Raw genomic sequence first — 26,731 nt, 5'->3', positions numbered from 1 at the left:
TCATGCTTCTGCATGTGGAAATCCAGTTTTCCCAGCACCATTTGTTGAATAGACTGTCCTTGCTCCAGGAATTGGTTTTAGGTCCTTGATCAAATATGAGTTGGCTGTAGATGTCTGGATTGATTTCTGGTGTTTCTATTCTGTTCCATTGGTCTGTCCATCTGTATCTGTACCAGTACCATGCTGTCTGCAGTCTGTCCTGAAATCTGGTATCGTAATGCCTCTGGTTTTGTTTTTCTTGTACAAGATTGCTTAAGCTATTCGAGGTCTCCTGTATCTCCATATGAATTTCAGCATCATTTTTTCCATATCTGAGAAGAATGTCTTTGGTATTTTGATTGGTATGTATGGCATTTAATCTATAAATTGTTTTTCGGGAATGGACTTTTTTATTTATTTTTTTGACAGGCAGAGTGGACAGTGAGAGAGAGAGACAGACAGAGAGAAAGGTCTTCCTTTTGCCGTTGGTTCACCCTCCAATGGCCGCCGAGGCCAGTGCGCTGCGGCCGGCGCACCGCGCTGATCCGAAGCCAGGAGCCAGGTACTTATCCTGGTCTCCCGTGGGGTGCAGGGCCCAAGTACTTGGGCCATCCTCCACTGCACTCCCTGGCCACAGCAGAGAGCTGGCCTGGAAGAGGGGCAACCGGGAAAGAATCCGGCGCCCCGACCAGGACTAGAACCTGGTGTGCCGGTGCTGCTAGGCAGAGGATTAGCCTAGTTAACCTCGGCGCCTGCAGGAATGGACATTTTGATTATACTGATTTTTCCAATCCAAGAGCATGGAAGATTTTTCCATTTTTTTTTTTTTTTGGTATCCTCTTCTATTTCTTTCGTTAAGATTTTGTAATTCTCATCGTAGAGTTCTTTAACGTTTTTGGTTAAGTTTATTTCAAGGTATTTGATTGTTTTTGTAGCTACTGTGAATGGGATTGATCTTAGAAGTTGCTTCTCAGCCGTGGCATTGGCTGTGTATACAAAGGCTGTTGATTTTTGTGAAATAGAACCCCAATAAACATGATCAAAAGAGATCCTCACAACGACATGTTGTATTCCAATGCACCACAGTGAAACAGAAAGAAAAGATCCTAAAATGTGCAAGAGAGAAACGTCAGATTACTCTCAGAGGATCTCCAATCAGACTCACAGCAGACTTCTCATCAGTAACCCTAAAGGCTAGGACGGAATGGAGGGACATAGCCCAAGTACTAAGAGAAAAAAACTGCCAGCCCAGAATGTTATATCCTGCAAAGCTCTCATTTGTGAATGAAAGTGAAATAAAGAACTTTCATAGCAAACAGAAATTGAAAGAATTTGTCACCAATTGTCCAGCCCTGCAAAAGATGCTTAAAGATGTGTTGCACACAGAAACACAGAAACACGGCCATCAGTATGAAAGAAGGTAAAGAAGAAATCCTCCCAGTAAAAGATCACAGGAAGTTCAAAGCATATATTAGAAATATCTTTGGGAAAATGGCAGGGCAAAGTTACTACTTATCAATAGTCACATTGAATGTTAATGGCCTCAACTCTCCAGTTCAAAGACACAGACTGGCTGAAGGGATTAAGGTACAAAACCCATCTATTTGTTGCTTACAAAAAACACATCTTTCCAACAAAGAAGCATGCAGTCTGAAAGTGAAAGGTTAGAAAAAGATATTCCATGCCAACAGAAACCAAAAAAGAGCTGGTGTAGCCATCTTAATATCAGACAAAATAAACTTTAAAACAAAAACTATTAAGACAGACAAAGAGGGGCACTATATAATGATTAAGGGATCAATTCAACATGAAGATGTAACTATTATAAATATATATGCTCCTAATTACAGGGCACCAGTTTATGTAAAAAATATGTTAAGGGACTTAAAGGGAGACTTAGACTCCAATACAATAGTATTGGGGGACTTCAATACTCCACTTTCAGAAATACACAGATCAACCAGACAGAAGATCAGCAAGAAAACAGAAGATTTAATCGACACTACAGCCCAAATGGATCTAACAGATATCTACAGAACTTTTCATCCTGCACTTAGAGAATACACATTCTTCTCAGCAGTGCATGGAACCTTCTCTAGGATTGACCACATACTAGGCCATAAAGCAAGTCTCAGCAAATTCAAAAGAGTTAGAATCACACCATGCAGCTTCTCAGACCACAGTGGAGTGAAGCTGGAAATTAGCAATTCAGGAATCCCTAGAGCATATGCAAACACATGGAGTCTGAACAACATGCTACTGAATGAACACTGGGTCATAGAAGAAATCAAAAGAGAAATCGAAAACTTTCTGGAAGTAAATGAGGATAACAACACAACATATCAAAACTTACAGGATACAGCAAAAACATTAAGAGGAAAGTTTATAGCAATAGGTGCCTACATCAAGAAATTGGAAAGGCACCAGATAAATGAGCTTTCAATGCATCTCAAGGAACTAGAAAAACTGCAACAAACCAGACCCAAAACTCGTAGGAGAAGAGAAATAATTAAAATTAGAGAAGCAATCAACAGGATTGAATCCAAAAAGCATTACAGAAGATCAGCCAAATAAAGAGCTGTTGTTTTGAAAAAAATAAAGAAAAATTGACACACCATTGGCCCAAATAACTAAAAAAAGAAGAGAAAAGACCCAAATCAATAAAATCAGAGATGAAAAAGGAAACGTAACAACAGACACTACAGAAATAAAAAGAATCATCAGAAATTACTACAAGGACTTGTATGCCAGCAAACAGGGAAACCTATCAGAAATGGATAGATTCCTGGACACTTACAACCTACCTAAATTGAACCATGAAGACATAAAAAACATAAACAGACCCACAACTGAGACAGAAATTGAATTAGTAATAAAGGCCCTCCCAACAAAGAAAAGCCCAGGACCAGATGGATTCGCTGCTGAATTCTATCAGACATTAAAAGAACTAACTCCAATTCTTCTCAAACTACTCAGAACAATCAAAAAAGAGGGAATCCTCCCAAATTCTTTCTGTGAAGCCAGCATCACCTTGATCCCTAAGCCTGAAAAAGATGCAACATTGAAAAAAAATTACAAACCAATATTCCTAATGAACATAGACACAAAAATCCTCAATAAAATCCTGGCTAATAGAATGCAACAACATATCAGAAAGATCATCCACCCAGACCAAGTGGAATTTATCCCTGGTATGCAGGGATGGTTCAGCGTTCACAAATCACTCAATGTGATACACCACATTAACAAACTGCAGAAGAAAAACCATATGATTTTCTCAATAGATGCATGGAAAGCATTCTATAAAATTCAACATTCTTTCATGATAAAAACTCTAAGCAAATTGGGTATAGAAGGAACATTCCTCAATACAATCAAAGCAATTTGTGAAAAACCCACGGCCAGCATCCTATTGAATGGGGAAATGTTGGAAGCATCTCCACTGAGATCTGGTACCAGACAGTGATGCCCACTCTCACCACTGCTATTCAATATAGTACTGGAAGTTTTAGCCAGAGCCATTAGGCAAGAAAAATAAATTAAAGGGATACAAATTGGGAAGGAAGAAGTCAAACTATTCCTCTTTGCAGATGATATGATTCTTTATTTAGGGGATCCAAAGAACTCTACTAAGAGACTATTGGAACTCATAGAAGAGTTTGGCAAAGTAGCAGGGTATGAAATCAATGCACAAAAATCAACAGCCTTTGTATACACAGGTTTTTTGTATTTTTATGCTTGCATCTTATTGAGGTTCTTTGTTTTGTGGGTTTATAGTTTTTACTACATTTGGAAAAATTTCAACCATTATTTCTTCAGATCTTGGTTCTGAGTCCCTACTTCTTTCTGGGATGTCCATTATGCATATTTAGGCCATTAGGCATTGCCCCCGCAGCTATTACTCTACTCATTTAGTCTACCATTTTCCTGTTTCAATTTGTACATTTCCTGGTGCAGTATCTTTAAGTTCACTGATATTTTCTTCTGTAGTGTCTGGCATACTAATAATGACATCAAGTGTACTTTTTATATCTGACACTATGTTTTTTGATCTCTAAAAATAAGACTTGAGTCTTCTTTATATCTTCCATTAATTTCTTCAACATGTCTATAGTTTTGTCTACCTTCTTGAATATTGTGAAGTATGCTTTTGAAAAAGTCATTTTGATGTCCATATCTACCAATCCTATCATCTGTGTGTTTCTATTTAAGAATTTTTCTCATTACAGGTTTTATTTACCTGCTTTGCATGTCTTATAATATTTTATTGGATTTCAGACTTTGCAAACTTTATCTTATCGGATACTAGATATTTCTGGACTCATTTAAATATTGTTGAACCTCAGTGTAATTTGTAGTACAGTCACTTCAAAATAATTTGATTCTTTCAAAGCTGTCTTTCAAGCTTTGCTATATGGGACCAGAGCAAACTGACTATTGAGAAACAGGTATTCCCAACCTTGTGTAAGCTCTAGAAACCACTCCGCCTACTCCTTTTGAGTGGTTCTTTCCACCAGCTTGTATAGTTTCCTCATGTGCATACACTAATATTCATCAAAAGACTTGAATGTACTGCTTGTTTTCCAACATCTGACAAACATTATTTTATATATTTTCCCACTTTTTTGGTTGTTCAAGGTAGAAGAGTAAATCTAATCTCAGTTACTCTTTCATTGGCAGAAGCAGATTTCATATTTTGGTTTTTTAATATTTGGATCAGATTAGCTTTGGGAGTTTTAATAACACCCCAGCTAGAAAGTAGATTGAATCATCGAATCATTATATTCTTAGACTTGTATCTATGAACTACACTGAATCTGTTCATTGTATTAATATCACATTAACATAAGAATTGATGAGAATCATGTTGTAGTAATTATCATACATTTGCTATGATCCTGAGAATCTAACGTATTAATAAATTCCTTTAAAAATGTTCTCTCAAAGAATTTTTAAATGATTTTTTAATCTTTAAAAGAAAATAGATAGAATCAAAGGTAATAAACTGAGAAGATCCTTAGAAATTACCAAACACCTCACCACTACCATCCATTCATTTGGTGGATTACAGAAGTGAGATCACAAGAGAGGAAGTTACATGGTAAATTAGCCACTGAATTAAGACTAGAAATCTATACTTTATGTGTCTGTATGGGTGCAAACCATTGAAATCTTTACTTAGTAAATACTAAGTAGATCTTCTGTAAAAAAAAAAAGACTAGAAATCAAGTCTCTGCTCTTCATTTTTAATAAATTTAATTATCTTCCATTGATTTTTCTCTTACAAATAAATTTATTTGAGTAGACATAGCTTTGAAATCCAGACCTTCTGTACTGCCCAAGCTCACAAATGAGCAATATTAGCTCACACCCAGGTCGTTCTTGGTTTAATTTGAGTTTTGCAAACACAACCCCTAAAGGTTAATCTAAAGTGAATACTACCAGAGTAACAACACTGAGAAATTTAAAACACTCCATGGGTAGGTACTCCAGAACAAAAGCACATATTTTTCCCCACTGACTTAGTATGAACTTGCTAATCAGAAAGGGGTGTGACTTAGAATTTAGAGTGGCTGATTTAGTCATTTCAGCATCTTTGAGAACTATCAGCCCTACAAAAAGAAACCATTACCATTGCAACTGTATTTGTCTTCACACAATTCAAGCAATTCCTGGGCCCTTTCATCTGAATTCAAATTTTTTTTCTGGATTGAGTATCCAAGTTCTCTTCCTTGAAGCAGCCTAGGAAATGTTCCTGTTTTGGAGCCAGTTAGAACAGGTTTAGGTTCTAACTCTCAGCTCCAACACTTACTTGCTGTATAACTACGGATAGGTTACTAACCTCTCTTTAAGGACAGGGATGGTACTGTCTTGCATCAATGGTAAAGCACATTTTTTTCTCTTATTTTAGCACATTTGAAATCAAAATGTGCATTGCTAGCAGCGATATAATGGGTAAATTTTTAGTTTTTTTTAAATGGTATATATGTTGTTTTAGATTCAAAAAGTTCGGTATTAATCTCCAGCTTTCAGAGTTTTGTCAAGGATGAACGCAATAAAATAAGCATAGTTCTTGACACATGGTAGGCACTCAAAGACTACAACCAATACCTGAATGAACATTGGGCCCTCCAACTTCCCTCATTTGGCTGTTGATGCATCAATTGGGGTAGTTGGTATGACAAGGTAAGTCAGGTTGGCACACTGTTGACTGATGTTGCAACCTGTCATTAGGTCCTAGGACACTTTCTTAACCTCGTGCCCTGGGCCGTTAATATTAGCATCACATTCTTCCTCTGCTGCTACTGAATTATGAAGGTATGGAAATGGTTTAGGGGCCTGGCACTGTGGCGTAGCAGGTAAAGTCACCACCTGCAGTGCCAGCATCCCATATGGGCACCAGTTCAAGTCCTGGCTGATCCATTTCCTATCCAGCTCTCTGCTATACTCTGGGAAAGCAATAGAAGATGGTTCAATTCTTGGGAGACCCAGAAGAGGCTCCTGGCTACTTGTTTCAGATCGACGCAGCTGTGGCCGTTACAGCCATATGGGGAGTGAACCAGCACATGGAAGACCTCTCTCTCTCTCTCTCTCTCTCCCCGCCATCCCTCCCTCCCTCCCTCCATCTGCCTCTATGTAAATCTTCATTTCAAATAAATTAATTAGTTTTTTTTAAAGTGAACTAGGTGATCTTTTGAGCCATCATCCCAAATTTTCCCTGTCTCATCCTAAAGAGCTTCCCCAAAATCTAATAAGGCTCATCAGCTGAAGGGCATTTCCAAGACCCACAGAATCAGAGCCTGCAGAGCTAGAAGAGAAATCCATATTCTCCCAAATTCTACCCCCTCCCCAATACATCCAGTCTAGCTGATACCTGGATGTTTTTGAAATTCAACAACTTCTTATCGAGCTAGTGGATCCAAAAGGCTTTCATAGAACAGGTCATCAAAGAAGGAGGTACCTTTCTCTGAAGGGAGGAGAGAACTTCCATTCTGACTACGACCTTGTCTAAATATGATCAGAGTCAGTGAACTCAAAAGGCTTCCATAGCCTTGGCAACTCATGACAAGAGCCTAGGATGATTACTGATGCCATAAACAAGAGTGTCAATTTGTTAAGTCAACAACAGGAGTCACTGTGCACTTACTCCTCATGTAGGATCTCTGTCCTTAATGTGCTGTACATTGTGATTTAATGCTATAACTAGTACTCAGACAGTATTTTTCACTTTGTGTTTCTATGTGGGTGCAAACTGTTGAAATCTTTACTAATATATGCTAAACTGATCTGTATATAAAGAGAATTGAAAATGAATCTTGATATGAATGGAAGGGGAGAGGGAGCGGGAAAGGGGAGGGTTGCGGGTGGGAGGGACGTTATGGGGGGGAAGCCATTGTAATCCATAAGCTGTACTTTGGAAATTTATATTCATTAAATAAAAGTTAAAAATTAAAAAAAAAGGCTTCCATAGCCGAGGCAGCTCTTGTCAAGAGCCTTAGGAGATTACTGATGTCATACATAAGAGTGGTAATTGTTAAATAAACAAGAGTCACTGTGCACTAACTTCCCACACAGGATCTCTGTCCCCAAAGAGTTGTACCATGAAACTTAATAGTAAAATTTGTTCTCAAGAATCACTTCCATGTAGTATATTAAAAGGAAGATATTATTATGTCTCATAAGTAATAGTTATGTCTAAGAACTCACAAAAGTTGTACCTTCCTTGGATTCTTCTTCAAAGACAAATAAGTTGCTAAAAAGAAAAAAAGGGGAACAAGGAAGGGAAAAGAGGAAAGGGGGGAAGCAAAATCACCTTCATGAAGCAATAACATAGATCAGCCCTTGTATAGACTGTTGAGAAACACTTCTCTTAGTTTTCTTTACTCCATTCATTCTTTTTCTTCTTCTTTTTCTTTCTTTCTTTTTATTTTTCTTTCTAGTATAAAACAGAAGAGGGAGCAGGAACAGGGAATGAGAACGGGTGGGAGGGTGGGTATGGTGGGAAGAATTACTATGTACATATGTTGTATTTATGAGATACATACAAAATAAAAATAAATTTTAAAAATTCAAGGACTTCAACTCTGGAGGAAGAGAGGAAACAAACTCTTGATGGTTAACCACCTTCAAACATATCCCTGTACAGAATAATGACACCAACTTACTTCCCCATGCTTCTTTGGCTTTTGTTACTGTCGCCTGCATATAGCTTGGTCTCACTTGCATGGACCTTATCTCATCCAGGCTCTTGCACTCCCCATCAACCCTCCTAGTGCCTAGGTGTACAGTTGCACTCTCCATGAGTCCAAGCCTCTGAGGCACTCACTTTTAATACATTCCCAGAGGTGTTCTCCCTGTCCTGCACTAGATCCCAGTGGTCCAAGGCACTCTGAGAACCACATTGAAAAGTCAGGAAAGACTGGCCTCTTCTAGCAACTCAACTGCCTCCCAAGTGATAGTAAAACAATCAAGTGTTAACAAAGAGCTGCTTGGAAGTACATGCCACCCAGAATTCTGCATCGTGAGCAGCATGAGGCTAGGAATTAATAATTGTGAACAATTATCACAGAAACTCTCCAGGAAAAACGATCAAGTTTTTAGCATTCAACCTTGGGAAGATAAAAATCGGACTTAGCAGAGAAAGACAAATTATCTAAGAGCTAATGCAGGACTTGAAAACCAAAGAGCATCATGAGGGTTGATTATACCATCTGCCTTGTCTCTCTATCCCAAAAAAAGGCAGTGGGGAGGGGACACCATTTCCATCCAGTCCATCAACCAAGTCAGAATCTTATGCTCATCCTAGATCTCCCCAACACCTCCTGGTCCTTATTCCTCTCCATTGTCAATTTTGCCTCCCTGTGGGTCTCTGCTCAGACTCTGTGTGACCTGTTGAGATCCTCTTTGTATGTCCTGCCAGTCACCTTTCTGCTCTTCCTCCATCCAACAACCCACCTACCCTTGTTCTAGCCCTGCTTCTAAAAATCATAAACCTCATCATATTTGCCCTACTTAAAAACTATCAATAAGCAAGAATTGCAAAATTTTTATTGTTAACCTTGGGTGATAGGAACCTGGAAGGGTATTTTATTACTCTCATTACATTTGTGCATTTTTGAAATTGCTCATAGTAAAACAAATCTTCAACAGATATACAGGGATATCAAGATACAGTATCAAGTCCCCAGACTGGCATTCAAGTCCCCTCAGGATCTGCCCCTACCCAGTTTGAAAATCTCACCTCTTTGCACTTTCTACGCTGCAGGCTCTATAGTTCCCCAACCTTGGACTCAGCTCTTTCCTGCAAACCTATCTTTGCCCATGCATCTTCTTCTTACAGAACACCCTTCTCCTGCCTTCCTGCCTAAAAATCCTTCCTCATCCCTTGGAAACCCAATGCAAATGACCTTGATCTGGTATATTTTGCTACCTTCAGAGGAGTGGAGTGCCTTATGAACAAGGCCCTCTCTGACCTCATATATAGCAAGCCCCCGATGTGTGTTTGGGAGAGACAGGAATGTCTTAGTTAATAGAACAGGTGCAATATTTACTTGAACTTGGATAAATAATCTGTCTTTGCTTTGCTTCTGCTTCTATAAAATGAAGATAATAGCAGCACTTATCTCACAAGGCTTGGGTAATGATTCTCCTGTTTTCTCTGTGTAAACAGCTTAACACAATACTTGGAAAAGAGAGAGACAGAAACAGAGGCAGAGACAGGGAGAGAGAGAGACATGTAGAGAGAGAACAGAAGCTGACTATACAGGCAGACTTCAATCAAATAACACAGAGCATAATTATGCAGCTCATTTTAGATGAAACGCTCCCAAAACCCACAGGAAAGACAGTGCTGTTAAGCTCTTCCCAGAAGTTGAAGTAATTCGTGGAAAATCGTTGATATCAAAATCACGATTCTTCTCTGGGGCCCAAGAACAGCTTATAACTTGGGATGTCTTCAGAGGTCAAGGCCTGAGTCCTGGGCCCTCCTCTTTGAAAGGATGTGCAGATATGTGTCAGAGACGTCGCTCAAAATCTAAGGCCTAAGAGGGCACGAGATGTGCACGAAAATCAGCCCTGATGCCAATCTCCAAATGTGTGAACTCCTGGCACCCGGGATGGGATGCAGGCGGAGAACATCTGAGTGGGGTTGGATGCAGCGCCCCCCGCCCACCAGCCTAGCTCCTCTGGGCGCCCGCAGCCTCGTGCGTCACCAGCGCGGGCGGGGGCAGAGGGGAGGGAGGTGCCGCAAGGTGAGGGCACCGCGCTGCCTTAAGACGCCGCGCGCCCCCGCCGCCACTCAGAGCTTGCAGCGCGGCGCGCCGGCCAGACGTGTGGGCACAGGCGTGGTGCCCCGCTCTCGCCACGTCCGCTGCCCGGTGCGAGCCCGCAGCAACCGGCACCCTGAGAGGCTGCCGGCACTAGCGCAGAGAGTCCGGAGGGACCCAGAACGCAGCACCTGCCGCGCGAGGGCTTCAGCAGCAACAGGTAAGCGACCGGGCTCTCCACCAGGAGCAGTGGTTGCCAGCGCCCAGCGGGGCCCTGACGTCCGGGTCGCCCCTTCTGCAGCTGCCCGACGGCGGCTGAGCGACTTGGCACTGGAGCCGGCGCTGAGGCCCCTTCTCGCCCTGTCCTGGCCTTCCTGTCGACCTTGTATTTTCCCTTGCACTTTGGCTCATGCTTTCTCCCCTTTCTCTTCTCTTGGGTTTTGATCATCTTACTCTTTCCTTTTCTGTCTCTATTTCTCAGGCTTGCTATTCGTTGTTTTCTGTCTCTCTCATTGTGTCTCCTCCTTCTCTTTCTGCCTCTCATTCTCTAGCACTCTCAGTCTGTCTCTCTCTCTCTCTCTCTCTCTTCCTCCCCCTCCCCCATACCCATCGCTCATTCTTTCTGTCTCTGCTTCTCAGTCTTCCTCACCATGGCCTTGTTAGACCCCACCACCACCCGGCAACCTTCTGCCGGTCTCTCTGAGCCTCCGGCTCCTGCCGCCGCTGTCAGTGGGCTGACCGGGGAACGCAGGGAGGATGTCGAGTTGCAGGCGGTTAAAAGCACGCCAGAGCATCCTCCCCGCATTCTCCGCCTGCTGCGGCGCTCCTGACAAACAGGCGTTTTATCCGCCACAGCCCGCGGTGGCCACGGCGGCAGCTGCTTTCTCTGGCAAAATAAAGTCCACAGAGAGACAGAGATCCAAAAGAGACAAGAGATCCAGCCAGAGGAAACCCGAGGTAAGGAACCCTCAGAGAAAGATGGAGAGAGGTAGAGATGCATAAACAAAGATACGGGGAGAGTTCAGCAAGGGTGTCAGGTGATAAGAATGAGACGCAGAGAAATCAAGTAGAGAGCGCTTGCACCAAAGACATGGCTTGAGAAACAGAGAGACAGAGACAGTCGGGTAGACAAGGAAGGGAAGGAGAGAAGCATGAACGGTGAAACAGACAACTTAGACACAGAAAGAACTCATGGAAAAGACAGGGAGTGACACAGAGACCAGAGAATCTGAGACACACAGAGGAAATGTGCACGTGCTGTGAGAGATGGAAGGAGACGGAGAACCCGAAGGAGACATGGAAACAAGAGCATCGGAGAGACAGAGAGACACACACAGCGAGGGACCACTGCACAGGTGTGCTAGGGACCCACTGAGATGGACTGTTGGGGAAACCGACTGAGAGAAATGAAGAGATGAGCGCACTGGGGAAAGACGGAAAAGCAAGTGACATAAACGGCGACAAGTAGAGACACAGAGAGACAAGAGCATATCAGAAAGAGATAGAGATACGGATAGGACTGCGAGAAAGATGGGAGGAGGTGGGAGGAAGGAGGGTCACACGCGCGCGCACTCACACACACACAGAGAGAAAGAGGGAGGGAGGGAGGGGGGAGAGAGAGAGAGTGTGTGCAAGGAGGAGATGCGAGTGACAGAGTCAGGAAAGAGAACGACCAGGCAGCGAGAGGCAGCGGGCACGTGCTATCGAGAGACTAAGAAACAGACATACCACAGAGACAAGGAAGAGGCGGTGTCAGCGGAAACGGTGAGACGCATGCATGTACTTTTCGAGAGAGCGAAAAAGTGCGCTCGCGACAGACTCGAAGACAGGTACAGGGGACTACCGTAAACACTCAGCGGCACACGGCGCATGCGCCAGCGCTAGCGAACGCGCGCTACCTGGAGAGACCAAAATTCTGAGACCCAGAGACAGCGTTCGAGATGCGCATAGAGGATGGGCGCGTGCCCGCGGGAGAGACAGACGAAAAGAAATTTAGAGACCAGGAGAGAGACAGACCCAGAGGGCCAGAGAATGAGCCAAAGAAATTACGCAGACTATGGGGGGCGGGCAGACGCCTAGGAACGCTCCGGACCAGGGCGGCTGGGGATTGGGGGGTGGGGGGTTGCAGCGCCTCCTCTGAGCAGGAGGCTTCTCCACTCACCCAAAGGCTAACCGCTCCCCCCCCCCCTTCCCCCGCTTGTTTCTTTCATCCCCAGAACAGGCACTCAGTGTGGTCAGTGCAGTTCTCTGCTGCCCCGCCGGTGCCCGCCCTGAGCCTGCACCCTGTCTCACGTTAGCCCGCTGTCGCCATGACATCCACCTGTACCAACAACACGGGCGAAACCAACAGCAGCCACACGTGCATGCCCCTCTCCAAAATGCCCATCAGCCTAGCTCACGGCATCATTCGCTCCAGCGTGCTGCTTATCTTCCTCACTGCCTCGTTCATCGGCAATGTAGTGCTGGCACTTGTGCTGCAGCGCAAGCCGCAGCTGCTGCAGGTGACCAACCGCTTCATCTTTAACCTCCTTGTCACTGACTTGCTGCAGATTTCTCTCGTGGCCCCCTGGGTGGTGGCTACCTCCGTGCCTCTCTTCTGGCCTCTCAATAGCCACTTCTGCACTGCCCTCGTTAGCCTCACCCACCTGTTCGCCTTTGCCAGCGTCAACACCATTGTCGTGGTGTCGGTGGATCGCTACCTGTCCATCATCCACCCTCTTTCCTACCCGTCCAAGATGACCCAGCGCCGCGGTTACATGCTTCTCTACGGAACCTGGATTGTGGCCATCCTGCAAAGCACACCCCCACTATACGGCTGGGGCCAGGCTGCCTTTGATGAGCGCAATGCTCTTTGCTCCATGATCTGGGGGGCCAGCCCCAGCTACATGATTGTCAGCGTGGTGTCCTTCATCATCGTTCCACTGATTGTCATGATTGCTTGCTACTCTGTGGTGTTTGGTGCAGCCCGGCGTCAGCATGCTCTGCTGTACAACATCAAGAGTCACAGTTTGGAGGTGCGGGTCAAGGACTGTGTGCAGAATGAGAACGAAGAAGGGGTGGAGAAGTCTGAGTTCCAGGGTGAGAGGCATTTTCACCACCAAGATGAAGGTGAGGCCAAGGCCAAGCACGGCAGCATGGAGACCGAAGAGGGTAGCATAGAAACCAAGCACTGCAGCATGAGGGCCAAGGAAGGAAACACGGAGACCAATAAGAGTAGCTTGGAGGCCAGTGAGGGCAGCATGGAGGGTCAGGAAGGTGGCAGTGAAGTTGAGGTGAGCAGCACTAAAGCAGACAAGGGCTGCACAGAGGTCAGCCAGTGCAACATTGACTTGGGTGAAGATGACATGGACTTTGGTGAAGACGGCATCAATTTTGGTGAGGCTGATGTTGAGGCAGTGAATATTCCAGAGAGCCTCCCACCCAGCCGTCGAAACAGCAACAATGACCCTCCTCTGCCCAGGTGCTACGAATGCAAAGCTGCTAAAGTGATCTTCCTCATCATTTTCTCCTACGTGCTATCCCTAGGGCCTTACTGCTTTCTAGCAGTCCTGGCTGTGTGGGTGGATGTCCAAACCCAGGTACCACAGTGGGTGATCACCATAATAATCTGGCTTTTCTTCCTGCAGTGCTGCATCCACCCTTACATCTATGGCTACATGCACAAAACCATCAAGAAGGAAATCCAAGATATGCTAAAGAAATTCTTCTGCAAGGAAGAGCCCCCAAAAGAAGACAGCCACCCAGATCTGCCTGGAACTGAAGCTGGCACAGAGGGTGGAACTGAAGGCAAGGTTGTCACTTCCCATGATTCTACTATCTTGCCTTGAGCAAACCTTGAACTGTTCACAATACAGAAAACACAAGCAGCTTTCTTTTCAATGAATTACCCACAATCCTATTAATGCCAACCCATACCATTCTAGGCAAAGATGTTGTGCACACATCGTTTTCACCAGAAGGTAGATAAGTACATGTAGGAAGTAGGAACTTGCATCTTCCCTTAAGGGTATGCCCTTGAAAACGTGGACTTGAATTTCTTACTGAAATTTTCCCCTAAAAAATTATTAGGCTCTAAATTTCTTCAAGCAACAAGGGCTAGCCATTTTGGATCTATGCTTGGTATTCTGTCTGTCTCCCCAGGGCTATATCGTGCCTGCTTTAATTCTTAGGGAAAGGGAAGATGATGTTTGTGAACTTATGGACTTTTGGGCCCTCAGGTTGGCCGCTCAAGGGCCAGGGCCACAGTTCAAGTTCAACTGAGAGAAGAGCAATGGATCAAGTCATTCGTGGAGTCCAAGAAGCAGAACCTGACAGACTGATCAATGCAGGAGCCAAATTCTAAACTGAGAAGCCCTACAATGTGATGCAGAGACTATTGTGCAAACTGAAGCAAATGAGTGTTGTGCAGTTAGAATACAAAGAAAGTTTCTTGATCCCCTAAAGGGATCCAGAATAGTAAAAGGGCATTTATGGAATGGGAAGCCAGCCCAAGGGAGAAAATACAGAAATAACATATATCCATGGGGCTAAATTGTTGATTTCTTTTTCCTATGAAGTAATGGGTTTATGCATGAGCTGGGACTCAAGTCACTCCATACAAATGGAAAAATTGCCAATTAACACTAAATTATGTTCTAGCTCCTATCTAAATAATAGTGGGACAGAAATTGTGCCACTGTTTTACAATTTCCTCTTTGTGACTGAATTGAGATGCTCTAACAATCCTCCAGATCTCTGCCAATCGCTTGTGCTTTGCTTTGTTCAAATAGGCCTTTCTGGTAAAACAGTATTTCCAGAAGAAAAAGGAATTCAACTAAGAGCAGCCAAAGCCCTACAAAATTCACACTGCCAATCAAGAGTATTGTGCCAATCAGAAATCTTTTTTGTGTCTGTGAGGATCAAGTAAGGTACCATGAGCACTTTCTGTCCTCCAGGCTCACCCACAGAGATCCTTTCCACCTCTGGCACTCTCTTAAGCTATTAAAGCTCTCTGTAGATGTGGGAGAGAAATATAAAAGAGTCAGAAATGACAGATAGGATGGTTTCACAATACCTGGAAAACATCTGATCTATTCCAAACAATTCTAAAGTCAAAGCATTCAGGTCAGACATGTCTTAATTATTGCTGTTAAAATGTATTGCTTTGAGGAAACCTTTACAATATCTAATGATCCCTAGTGTCAACACCAAGGAAGATTTTTCAAATCCCAGGACCTAAAATCACTCTAAGCAGGGATAGATCTGTGTATTCCTGGGGGCACAGGCTACATCTACAGAATGAAACAACATGGATCCAACAAACAGTCAAGTCTGTTTCTACTCCTCCTGCAATTTTCCAGTAACTGCCAGTTCATGCAGAAATCCACTGTGACTAGGGGTGGAGTGGGGGAGGGGGAGTGTTGAGTTGAAAAAATGGTTAATGAGGCCACTCTAGGTAAAGATGGTCATATTTGAAGTTTAGCCTCATTCTTGTACAATTACCAGGTCTTTGTTAGAGCTCAAATTTCATTCATATATATATACATATACATATACATATATATATGCCCAGCTCATTTCTATTTTTGTCTATCCCTCATCACAGATTCCAACATGAACTTCTCAAGGGGGAGAGATAAATAGCAATTATATTGGGTCTGTAAATAAGTCTGTATGGGAATTTGGGATAGCCATATTCAGAATTTAGGAAAGAAGAACCAAATAATATTGAGCTGACCTGCCAAATCAAGATGTCTGTGAAAACCTTTACAAGTACAACTCCATTAATTTGGAACTTGTGTTAATTCAGAAAAGGCGTGGGGGTTGAAGTTTGCTTTCACACTATTATTTTTCTATGAGAATGTACAAAGCAAATTAATTGTCCTAAATGTATTATACCGATATATTGCCAAGCTTTTATGTTGATCTGTCCTTAAAGGATATCTGGATGAAGAAATGTGATCAGTCTTTTTGTTATGAGATGGGTATTGCCTTGCAGGTTCTTCGTGGTTGAAGATTTCAAAGTAGCTACTTCATGCTGTTTGAGTAGAAGTGCTTGTCTGGGGTAGAAAACAGGATTTCAAACAGAAGTCTCTCCATACATTTTGTTGAAACTGAACTTCTTGTTTTATTTTTAAAGCTCAACCCCTTCAAAGTGTGTCAGAGAAAATTGTTTGCCAAAATCTCAAATCAGAATGGAACCAGAACCTGTACGAGTGTGGTAAGTCCATTTCACAGCACACCCAAACATTGTGCCGGGTACCAAAACTCACCAGTTTCCTTCTTAAAGTTCCTCTTTCCCTTATTTTATTTAATCATCCATTATTTTGGCAAATCTGATTCTTCAAACATTAAGACCTTTAGAAAATAGGAAAGTGGAAAAGAGGACCTTTTAATTGAGGGCATTCTGCTTTGAGGACATTTTCTCCTTAATGACTATGGCCTCTGGTTATCCTGGAGATAGCTGTTGCTTCAGATTTTGGGCTATTTTGAATACAGCACTATCGACTTAATGAGGTTTTACTGCACATACTGTTTTTGCTATTTGAAAATCTGAAAGTACTCAAAAAAATCATCAGTACCTTCACAGATTCTCATGTGCAATAGCTTTTCCTAAATGTTTTTAAAGGATGTATTATTTAGCCAAGGCCACTTCATGTGTGCAGTAAAAAATCCCATTAAAGTGCGAGGTCCAAACAAGCCAGATTTTGAAAAGGTGTTATTTTAAGTTTAACGATTTCTTTATTTAAGAATAATAGAGCATCTAGTTTGCCAAGGAGTCACAGGTGCTTTAACCAGCACACTAATTTCAATAAGCATGGGACGGCTTAATAAAGAGCAAGCCCTAGGCTTCTGTGACTTCTCTTATGCCAAGGTCCATCTTCTCTAGGATACCACAAACGCCAGCTGCTGCGTACGAAGTCCTCTGCACTCCGAGCTCCCTGCCTACCTCTTGCCATCAGACCCACTGTCTTCCCCTGCCTCACTCCTCTTCCCACTGTTGTGTTGGCCCTTCAGGATACCCTGTGCTTACAGTTCTGTGTGCTTACCCCCTCCCCATCCATCCCTTTCAAACCTAGAGCTAATAGATTCACAGGGACCTGGGGGCAAAAGGAAACAGGGAAGGAGAGAAGTGAACCATAGAATTGATCAGCAATTAAAGGGATTTTTCTGTCTCCTTTCCAACTGCAATCAAAGATAACAGGATACCTACTTCAAATTCTACAGGCAAGGTAAAGTGCCATTTTATGATTTTGGAGGAGGTAGGCACCTCATTTCTAACCAAAAATCATCTGACAGAATACATCTTTGGGAACACATTCAATTCTGTAGATAATTTCCAATGATTTCAGAAAAAAAAAAAAAACACTAAAAAAACTTTCACATATGAAATTATAAGGTGCCTAATATTGCCTTATCTTATACATAATGAGCCAATGACACTAGGTTGAAGTTATTTAACAAGAAATCTTTTGTACTACCAGAAGAATAATTTACAAGCTGAAACTAGGCTTTCTTTCTTAACTACCAAAAAGCTCTTAAAAGTATCTGAAACACACCTTTTGGAAGAGAAAAATAATTATGCATCATCTGGTAATTTAAACTCTTTAAGATAAAATTCTCAGGGGGTATTGGGGTGAAACAAAAAGTATCAATTTAAACCACTGAACTGTATTTTTCTCTTATACCCACCCTCCCCCATATTTTGAGAGAGAAAAAAATCAACCTCTTAATGTCTTTTCTGTTGTATTCCTCTTTAAGACAAACCCGATGCTGTCAAGAGAGATTGCTCAAAGGAAAATGTCTTTTCCTTCTGGAGCAGATAAAAGATTAGAGGAACAGTTGGCTACTAGCCAGGTACCAGATAAGGAGAGAAAATTTGGTCAGTCATGCCTTTTAACCTTCTCCCTCCTTATCTCTGTCTCTCTCTTATTTTCTGTGATCTGGACCAGCGCTCTTGGCCTTTCAATGCCCCTCCAAGCTTAGACATGAGGAGGCAGAAGCAATGAGCTAGAAACAGTAGCCTAAAGCCCCAAAAGAAGAGAAACCCTTGTCATAAATTCTTTCTGATTATGTACAATCTCTTCCTCTATGGCAAATGCTCAGCCTGCTTACAGCAGTCTTCTGTTGTAAGTGACAAAACTGACTGGAGGAAGAAATGAGAAAGCTCAAATCCACTGAATTTGGCCTCTGTCTGCCAGGTCACTGGCAAGTTTACTGCACTTTGGTAAGTAAAGAATACTCAAAGTAAATGAAGGTTTCCAATCGGAGTCAGGTGTTTCCATCATTGCCACCCAAAGCCTCTGTATCTCAGAGAACACACACCAAATCACAAGAACTTGTACACTCACCGGAGATTTGCTTTGTCTGGGATTGTATTTCATTTGTTCTAAAATATAGACAGAAACAAGATTGCTTTTAGTTTGGTGCTTCAAACTTGAGTGGACTTTCCCCCATCTTCACCTGTGTTATAACTTTGATGTTAAAAATTTGATATTTAAGTCTTGTTTCAGTGGTGTGTTCCTTTTTGTAGTAATTTTCCTAAATGTAAGCTGTAACTGTATATAAAATATGTGTTCTTGGAGATAAGGTGCTAGATATTAGACTGTATATGTGTTCCTAGATATTATCATCCTCAAAAAGTGGTAGTCTATACATGTAAAATTAGTTTATAAAATGCATGCGAAATTTTAAGTGTGACCCACACTCCAGTCAATTTCTGAAGTAGAACATAGTACATTTGTTCTGTAAATTATATTTTTGAAGTGTATACTACAGGATCTATAAAGTGGCTTCAACATGGGGTGGCAGGAAGTGGTGCCTTTCATTCTTTAAATCCTTGGTACAATATATGGCAGGTGAGCACTTATTCTGATATAACTGATCATTAATTTGAGCTAATTCTACTGGCTGAAGTCCTGGCTGGTGGTTCTCCACAACACATTTGGCACTAGTATGCATGTTTTCCATTAACTAAACATAAAGAATGCAAAATCAAAGAAGACAATCCTGTCTCCCATTAAAAAACAAGCACCCCAGGATAGGCTGTTGGAGTCCTGTTTGCAGAATGAAATGAATACTGCTATCTCAAGACCCAACCAGTAACCAGTACTTAACCATGAACTGACAGGATTTGCATTTAGCAGATCCATATTGCAACCCTCCCTGCCCTCCTGGTGCAGTGCCAAAACCCAGAAAAATACTGCTCTGGGTGTTTTTGTCCAATTGGTTGCTTGTCTGAGGCTTAAGCTGCAGCATGAATGTGTAAATAGATAAAGAGGTAGTGGGACTCCTCTGGGGGGGTTGTAGCCAAGGTGATTAAGAAGTATAATTGTATATCAATGATATTTGCATCAGAGAAGAAAAGATGTGATTGTATTATATTTAAAGAACCAAAATATTACACTAGAAATATATAGACATATGTATGTACACCCTCATTCAGTCACTTCTAAAACTGCCTTTAATACCAAATTTTATGTACTGCTTTGAGACTGAAAGCAATAGGAAAAAATGCATTCAGTCAATAAACAGTTCTCTTTAATATTTTAAGCTTTGAATTGAAAAGTTTCCTTTTCCTTTTAAAACAGGCTTTGTAATTTAAAAGTGCCTTTTCAAAGGATTGTCAAAGAGCAATCCGGGGAGCCATGTTCCCATTGGCACAACTTACCTTCAGGTGCACAAAGGGAGTGGGTTTTATCCTCCTCCCCTCAGCAAGAAGAGAAACTCCCTCTCACCCCAGTCGAATTCATGAATCAATACTGTTACATGGGCCAACTGGCCCAGAGACTCTGCCCAAGGCATTGGTTTTATATATTGGTTGGCTTTAATGGGATCCTATCTAAAGTAGTTACAACACATTTTTTTTTTTTTTTGGACAGGAATAACAGACTCATGCTTGGGGAACACAGAGAGATTGATGTTTGTGGTTTAACTAAATATTACTAAGTGATGTTTGTGTTTCTTTAATAGGTGCTGTTAATCTGTCCTTGATATATTCTTCTGAAATATACTAAATAAAGTCTAATTTTATGTGTGAATCTGGTCATTATGTTGATTTCCTTGAGAAAACAGTGATGGAGAAAGAAGGAAGAAAGGGAATATCATGTTCTCAGAACTGTTTCTATGTACTATATTGAACCCATGGAAGACTAAAAATATAAAATTAAAAAAAAAATTGAGGGAGACGTGATTAGGTATTCATCCCTTCTTTTGCCTGAATGGAGTAGAGAGGGGCCAAACAACTCACTGAATTACATGATAGAAGGAACTGTGCAAGCTCCAATATTTCACATACCAATATTCTAATATGAGGAATATGCAGTGAGATGGAGGGGGCAGTCATCAGCAAAGGCTAGCTGGAAGAGGAGCATTTGCTTGGTCCTCTATGAATGAAAAGGATTTCAAAGTGAGAGGGGAGTCGTCACAGAGGAAACATGAGGCCAGATAGTTTGTGGGGTTCTCAAATGCCAAGCTTCCTTCCAAAAGCAGTGGGATTTGAGCAGGAGTGTGGTGAAAATAGCCTTTGCTTTTACGAAACAGTACTGCCAAGCACCCAGGTTACCTCTACTGGGTTCCAACCTCTACTAACCCAGGATACTTCCCTCAGCACTATTCAGCCTAGCTCAACCTAGCTCCCTACAACCACCTCAGGTCAGCCCCAACTTATCAGGCTTCATAGACCAGGAGGGCAGGAGACTGGTCCCTCAAGTCCCAGTTTCTGAAAAATACTTATACCTCTAATGCAGCCATTACATATAAAACCACAGTATACAGATGAGATGAGCAAGTAAGTCTAAAACTTAAGAACTCTTAGTTCCTCTTGAACCAAAGTACTTGACCTACTAGTGGTTTCTCTTCCAATACTCTTATAGATAGTGGTGTAAGGAAGTACACGCCTCACATGCTTCCAAAGTGGTATTTCAGGGCCCACATGTAGAGACTTGGGGAGCTATTCACACCCATTTTAATCAAAATAAAGTGCTATTTTCCATTTCTCCAAAATCAACCTAAACAGACTTCTACACTATTTCAAAATGTTCAAACATGGCTGCCATGAAACCTGCATATGGTTACCTTCACATTAATATGGGAATACCATTTAGCAATGATTTTATTTCCTGCTACAGAAATAAATTTGCATTTCTAGCAAACTACTACCATCAATGCAAATAAAGGCCCTCGGGAGCTCAGATAAACGTATCATGCTGCCAACCTGGTGAAAAAAGAGTTCCCTTAAGCTCAATATACCACTATTTAGTTCAGAGTATTTAGGAGAAAATGGAATGGGTGCCAGTGAGCCTCACAAAAGCAGTTTCTCCTCTCAGGCAGAGCTAAAGACCCACCTTAGATTATAAAATCCAATGGGAAAAGGTTTAAAGGACCTGCAACTCTCAAGTCAAGTGATAACGCTGTATCTTCTGTACCATTCCCATGCTTATCACTGTGTTTTAGGCCCCGGGTACATTTGCTATCAGCCATAGTCCTGGTCCTTCCAATATAGACAAGGTGTACTAGTGGCAAATTATTATTTTCCTCTTTCATGGAGCAACTATTTAACTCCTACTCCCCTCTCTTACTCCCTCACTTAAATGTGACCCTCTGACCCATCCCTCCTCATTCCAATCTTCCCTCCAAGGGCCACACAATTTCTTGATCCCTGCACACACAATGAAGTACTCTTTAACTTTAGGATGTTTTTTAAAATGCTCATGAATGGGCCGGCGCGGCTCACTAGGCTAATCCTCCACCTAGTGGCGCCGGCACACCGGGTTCTAGTCCCGGTTGGGGCGCCAGATTCTGTCCCGGTTGCCCCTCTTCCAGGCCAGCTCTCTTCTGTGGCCAGGGAGTGCAGTGGAGGATGGCCCAAGTGCTTGGGCCCTGCACCCCATGGGAGACCAGGAAAAGCACCTGGCTCCTGGCTCCTGCCATCAGATCAGCGCGGTGCGCTGGCCGCAGCACGCTGGCCGCGGCGGCCATTGGAGGGTGAACCAAAGGCAAAGGAAGACCTTTCTCTCTGTCTCTCTCTCTCACTGTCCACTCTGCCTGTCAAAAAATAAATAAATAAATAAAATGCTCATGAATTACAGGTCATCAAAGAAGGAGGTACCTTTCTCTGAAGGGAGGAGAGAACTTCCACTCTAAATATGATCAGAGTCGGCAAACTCAGAAGGCCTCCATAGCCTTGGCAACTCATGACAAGAGCCTAGGGTGATTACTGATGCCATAAACAAGAGTGTCAATTTGTTAAGTCAACAACAGGAGTCACTGTGCACTTACTCCTCATGTAAGATCTCTGTCCTTAATATGCTGTACATCATGATTTAATGCTATAACTAGTACTCAAACAGTATTTTTCACTTTGTGTTTGTGTGTGGGTGCAAACTGTTGAAATCTTTACTTAATATATGCTAAATTGATCCTCTGTATATAAAGAGAATTGAAAATGAATCTTGATGTGAATGGAAGGGGGGAGGGAGAGGGAAAGAGGAGGGTTGTGGGTGGGAGGGAAGTTATGGTGGGGGAAGCCATTGTAATCTATAAGCTGTACTTTGGAAATTTATATTCATTAAATAAAAGTTTAAAAAAATTTTTAAAAAATGTTCATGAATTGAAGGCTATGTGTACACAGTTTTCAAATGGTTTCCTAAGTAAGGCCAATATTCATGGATCAAATTTGTCATTGAAAATATGATCTCCCTGACTTCTCCAAACTTCAAGCTTTAAGAATATTTACAGTACAAATTCCCAACATTTTGGGTGTTTTGACACCCAATTATAGTTTAGTTGAAGAAAATTCAAGAAAGTTTTTGCCAAAGATTTATTACCTACACACAATTAATTCAAATTTGAACTGCCTTAGTCTTCAATGGAAAGCAAATCGAAATATATGGCCAATAACTAGAAATCTGCAGATTTTATTGAGGAATAAAACAGCAATATCTAGTATTTTGCAAATCCTATATTCCAAGCTAATGTACATTATAAATGATCAACCAGATACAGAGGCGTAATTAGCTCATATAATCAATATCATTTATAAAATGCATATTTTACATAAGATTCTTTGACAGTTAGTTCTGAGGGAGTAATTAGATGCTTTGAACATTACAAAGAGGGGGGAGGAAAAGAAAAAAATTTCATTGGAAAAACCACTATACTCACTTCAACTTCTTAAAGAAATGTACCTCCCTTGCTCTGAGTTAAATTAAATCCCTTTGTGTTATCATTTTAGGAAACTATGACTTATAATAAATCTGTTTCCAGTTTGTTTTCTTCCACATGACCACGGATTTTATATAATACAAACTGAGGCCAGATGATTTATGCTTGCATTTATTTGAGATTGATATAATTAAGGGCACACATATATATCTCTATAGATGTTTACAGAGATACATCAATAATGGTGTTGTGCCTGGAAGTCCTGGTGGATATTCTTTAATCCACCTGCACCGCACTGTAGATTGTCGTGACAAAAAAGAAGCAGGAAAAAAATCCGATTGTTCCTGAAACAAAATGAAAGAAGATCTTTGTTAACCAGACATCATAGCAAATCAGGAGACCCTTCTCAAAAACAAAGCAAAACACAAAGCCTGTCAATTTTGAGATAGGCTACAAATTATCCAAACCTCCAGACTTATATATCATCAAATAAAGCTGTCTTGCTGAGCAAACAGGATGAGCAGCTGGGCCAGAGGTAGCCTCTTGCAAATGGGTACAAGAGACCATCTGATTGACTCATACAGGTCTCTAACTGAAGCAAAAAATAATAAATAAATAAAAAGTTTTAAAAAGTAGCTTCAGTTTTCCATTTCAAAAAGCATACCAAGGCTAGTTTCTGATACAATCGACTCCTTATAACTCACTTCAATTTAGAAAACATAAATATTATTATTGTATGTGGCAAAATGGAGACTAATCTGTTTATTTGCATATCTTGAGCCTCTATTAGTTTTCAAAATCAAAGTTTTGTATTATTAAACTTGAAAAACTTTCCTTTTCAGGGGATTTATCCTAAATAAATAACCTCATAGAAGAAAAAATATATGCATAAGGTGATCATAATACTATGATTTATAATATTGAAGAATTACAAACTAAATGCCCCCCAAAATAAACAAATAGCTTAACAATGGCCTAAGTACTCAATGAAGTGGTATAGACACCAAAAATTATAAATACAAAGAATATGTAGCAGCATGGTATTAGGCATTAAGCAAAAATACCAGAGTTCCAATGACTTGCAGGCATCACACAATGTGAATGTTACATAAACATAAACATGTGGATTAGATAGAGCACAGCACATACAAAAGAAGATACCTTTAAATTTTAGCATGATATAATTAGGGTAAATTGTTCTTTAAGGCATGATTTCATTGATTTTCAGAATATGAGAGTAATTTTTAGATGATGTTAAGGTTCAATTACTTAATCAAAGAATCTCTGATATGATTTCCAGATTCTATAGTCTAATAGGGTACCCCAAGACAATTCATCCAGGAAAAATTTTATTCAAAAAAATTCACAAAGTTTTAGGCAGGATTTGGAAACTTTTTGTTGCCACCCTCCAAACTTAAAATAACTTTCCACTCACTATATCATCATACCACCACCTTCTACCCTTCACAGTTCTTTGTCAGTAATCACTAGGGTATAGTGACTAAAACCATGAATTCAAAGTGACACAAATCTACTCTGTTGTTTACCAGATGCCTGACCTTGGGCAAATGATAATCTTGCCAAGCCTCAGTTTTCTCAGCTGAAAATGAGGATCACACCTGTCCTACTCGTAGGCATCCTTCCCTGAATCCAACAACTTCAAAGGTTCAGGAGACAAAAGATGTAAGCTAAAACATCCCTAGCTTCAATTTGTTGCCTCTTTTCCCTGTAAATCAGTGAAATGTCTATAAAGTTTCAACTTTTCAGTGTTTTACCTACAATACACAATTGCCTCCTTCCTGAAACACAAAAATCCATCAACTCTCACACTGCTCTGATAGTCAGCTGAGTTAAAGAATCTGCCCTTTGGAGTCCAGCAATCTATCTACTTTCTCTGTTCCTCAAATGTGAAAAGAAATCATAATCTTACCCCACTAATACTTTGCTGAAAGAAAAAGGATACGATGCACTAGGCTGCTTGTTGGAGTAAGCACTCAAGAGATGATCACTATCACTGATGGCCTGAGGTGTTGGTGCTTGGAATAAATGGTCACATGGGGTTTATCTGATGAGTGCAGCAGTCCTCAACATCAAGTACATGTTGGAATCTCCTGAGGAGATTTAATCAAGACTATTGCTTGGGTCACACCCCCAGAGATTGTAATCTAATTGATCTAGGATGCAGTCCAAGCAGCAAGATTTTGGAAAGCTATCAGTGAATTTTAACAAGCAGCCAGGGTTCAGAACCTCACTGGAACAGTTTGTCTCTTTCTCCTTCCTTCCCTTACTACCTTCCACCTTTCCCTTCTTTCTCCCTTCCTTTGTAAACAAAGGCAAGTAATCAATGAAGAGAGATGGGGAAATTGCTCTTCTAAGGATCACTGAAACACACAAGTTAAATGCAACTTAAAGGGTCTGGAGAAATCAAACTATTTTTTCTATAGCCCAATTGCCTATATCACAACTTGGAGATACAAAAAGTGAGAAGGGAAAAACAGGGGGGAAATTATCTCCTTGATGTCTTCAGTTACTTTTGCCTCAGGTCAGAGAAAGCACTAAATCAATACTAGAAATGCCCTAATTTCTTCCTAAGCTTCATAATCTTTTCCCATTGGGTCAGGTGATACATACTCAAAAAACAGCCCAACCACAGGACCTTGAATGAGGTAGTCCAAGACAAACAGAGAAGCCTATTTCCCTCCCTGCACCCCCATTCCTTTCCTTAGTTGCAACCCTACAATATGAAGAATTCACGCTCTGATTCTGGTACTGGCACACAATGCAATTTTTTCTAAAGCTTTCCCAATGTGTTTATATATATATATATATATATATTCTTTTCTAATAAGAATAAACTAGCTAAATAAGGTATTTTGAAAGTCTACCACTTTCTGTTCAATATAGACAAATCTTTAAAGAGTGTTTCCACAGCCACTTGGGTACTAAATTCCAAGACACATGAATTTCAGAATTTGCAGCAGTGACTAGACATGCAGGAAAAAGATCTTCCTAAAGTTGAGATTTCAGTCATTGTGCAAAGGAATAAATGGAAAGCTTGTCTGCAGAAAAGTGTCCTGGGGACCTTCACTCCCACAAGCTCCATTTAATTCAGCATTCATTAAGCACTTTCTCTACATCTAGCACTTTCCAGATGGTGTGAGGGAGAGAAATCAGGCTCTTATAGGTAACAATTTCAATTGGTGGCTATACTACATATTACCACTTATACAGAGATCAGTCAGAAACGTAGATGTCATTCTTAACTCCTTCCTCTTTTGCACCTACAACTTGTCAGTGACCAAGTCCTATAAATTCCAATTCTTTAATAGCTTTTGAGTCCACCT

The 26,731-nt window shown here is 41.3% G+C and overlaps 2 protein-coding genes across 7 annotated transcripts in view; one reads left to right on the top strand and one right to left on the bottom strand.

Moving 5' to 3' along the window:
- The first annotated feature begins 10,255 nt into the window (after positions 1–10,255).
- GPR101 (G protein-coupled receptor 101) lies at positions 10,256–22,655 on the top strand. Its single transcript, XM_070066509.2, has 2 exons — positions 10,256–10,464; positions 12,461–22,655. Exon 2 carries the CDS (start codon positions 12,554–12,556, stop codon positions 14,069–14,071), a length of 1,518 nt encoding a protein of 505 aa, XP_069922610.1. The 5' UTR covers positions 10,256–10,464; positions 12,461–12,553; the 3' UTR covers positions 14,072–22,655.
- Positions 22,656–23,542: 887 nt separating this feature from the next.
- LOC100353059 (transmembrane 9 superfamily member 2) overlaps positions 23,543–26,731 on the bottom strand; it is a 95,221-nt gene continuing 92,032 nt past the window's right edge. For all 6 annotated transcript variants that reach the window (XM_070066948.1, XM_089323772.1, XM_070066947.1 and 3 more), the window contains one exon: positions 23,543–23,731. In XM_070066948.1, the coding sequence (XP_069923049.1) occupies positions 23,664–23,731 (68 nt within the window). In that variant the 3' untranslated portion in view covers positions 23,543–23,663. The remainder of the gene's footprint in view (positions 23,732–26,731) is intronic.

Source organism: Oryctolagus cuniculus, chromosome X, assembly GCF_051225735.1.
Source record: "Oryctolagus cuniculus isolate XC-2025 breed Fujian yellow rabbit chromosome X, ASM5122573v1, whole genome shotgun sequence".
NCBI classification, from domain to species: Eukaryota; Metazoa; Chordata; class Mammalia; order Lagomorpha; family Leporidae; genus Oryctolagus; species Oryctolagus cuniculus.
The sequence above is the reverse complement of the archived record's forward strand: the minus strand, read 5'-3'. Positions and strand labels throughout refer to the sequence as shown.

Coding starts and splice junctions, on each gene's coding strand:
- GPR101 (XM_070066509.2), top strand. CDS start 12,554: ATGACATCCACCTGTACCAACAACACGGGCGAAACCAACAGCAGCCAC.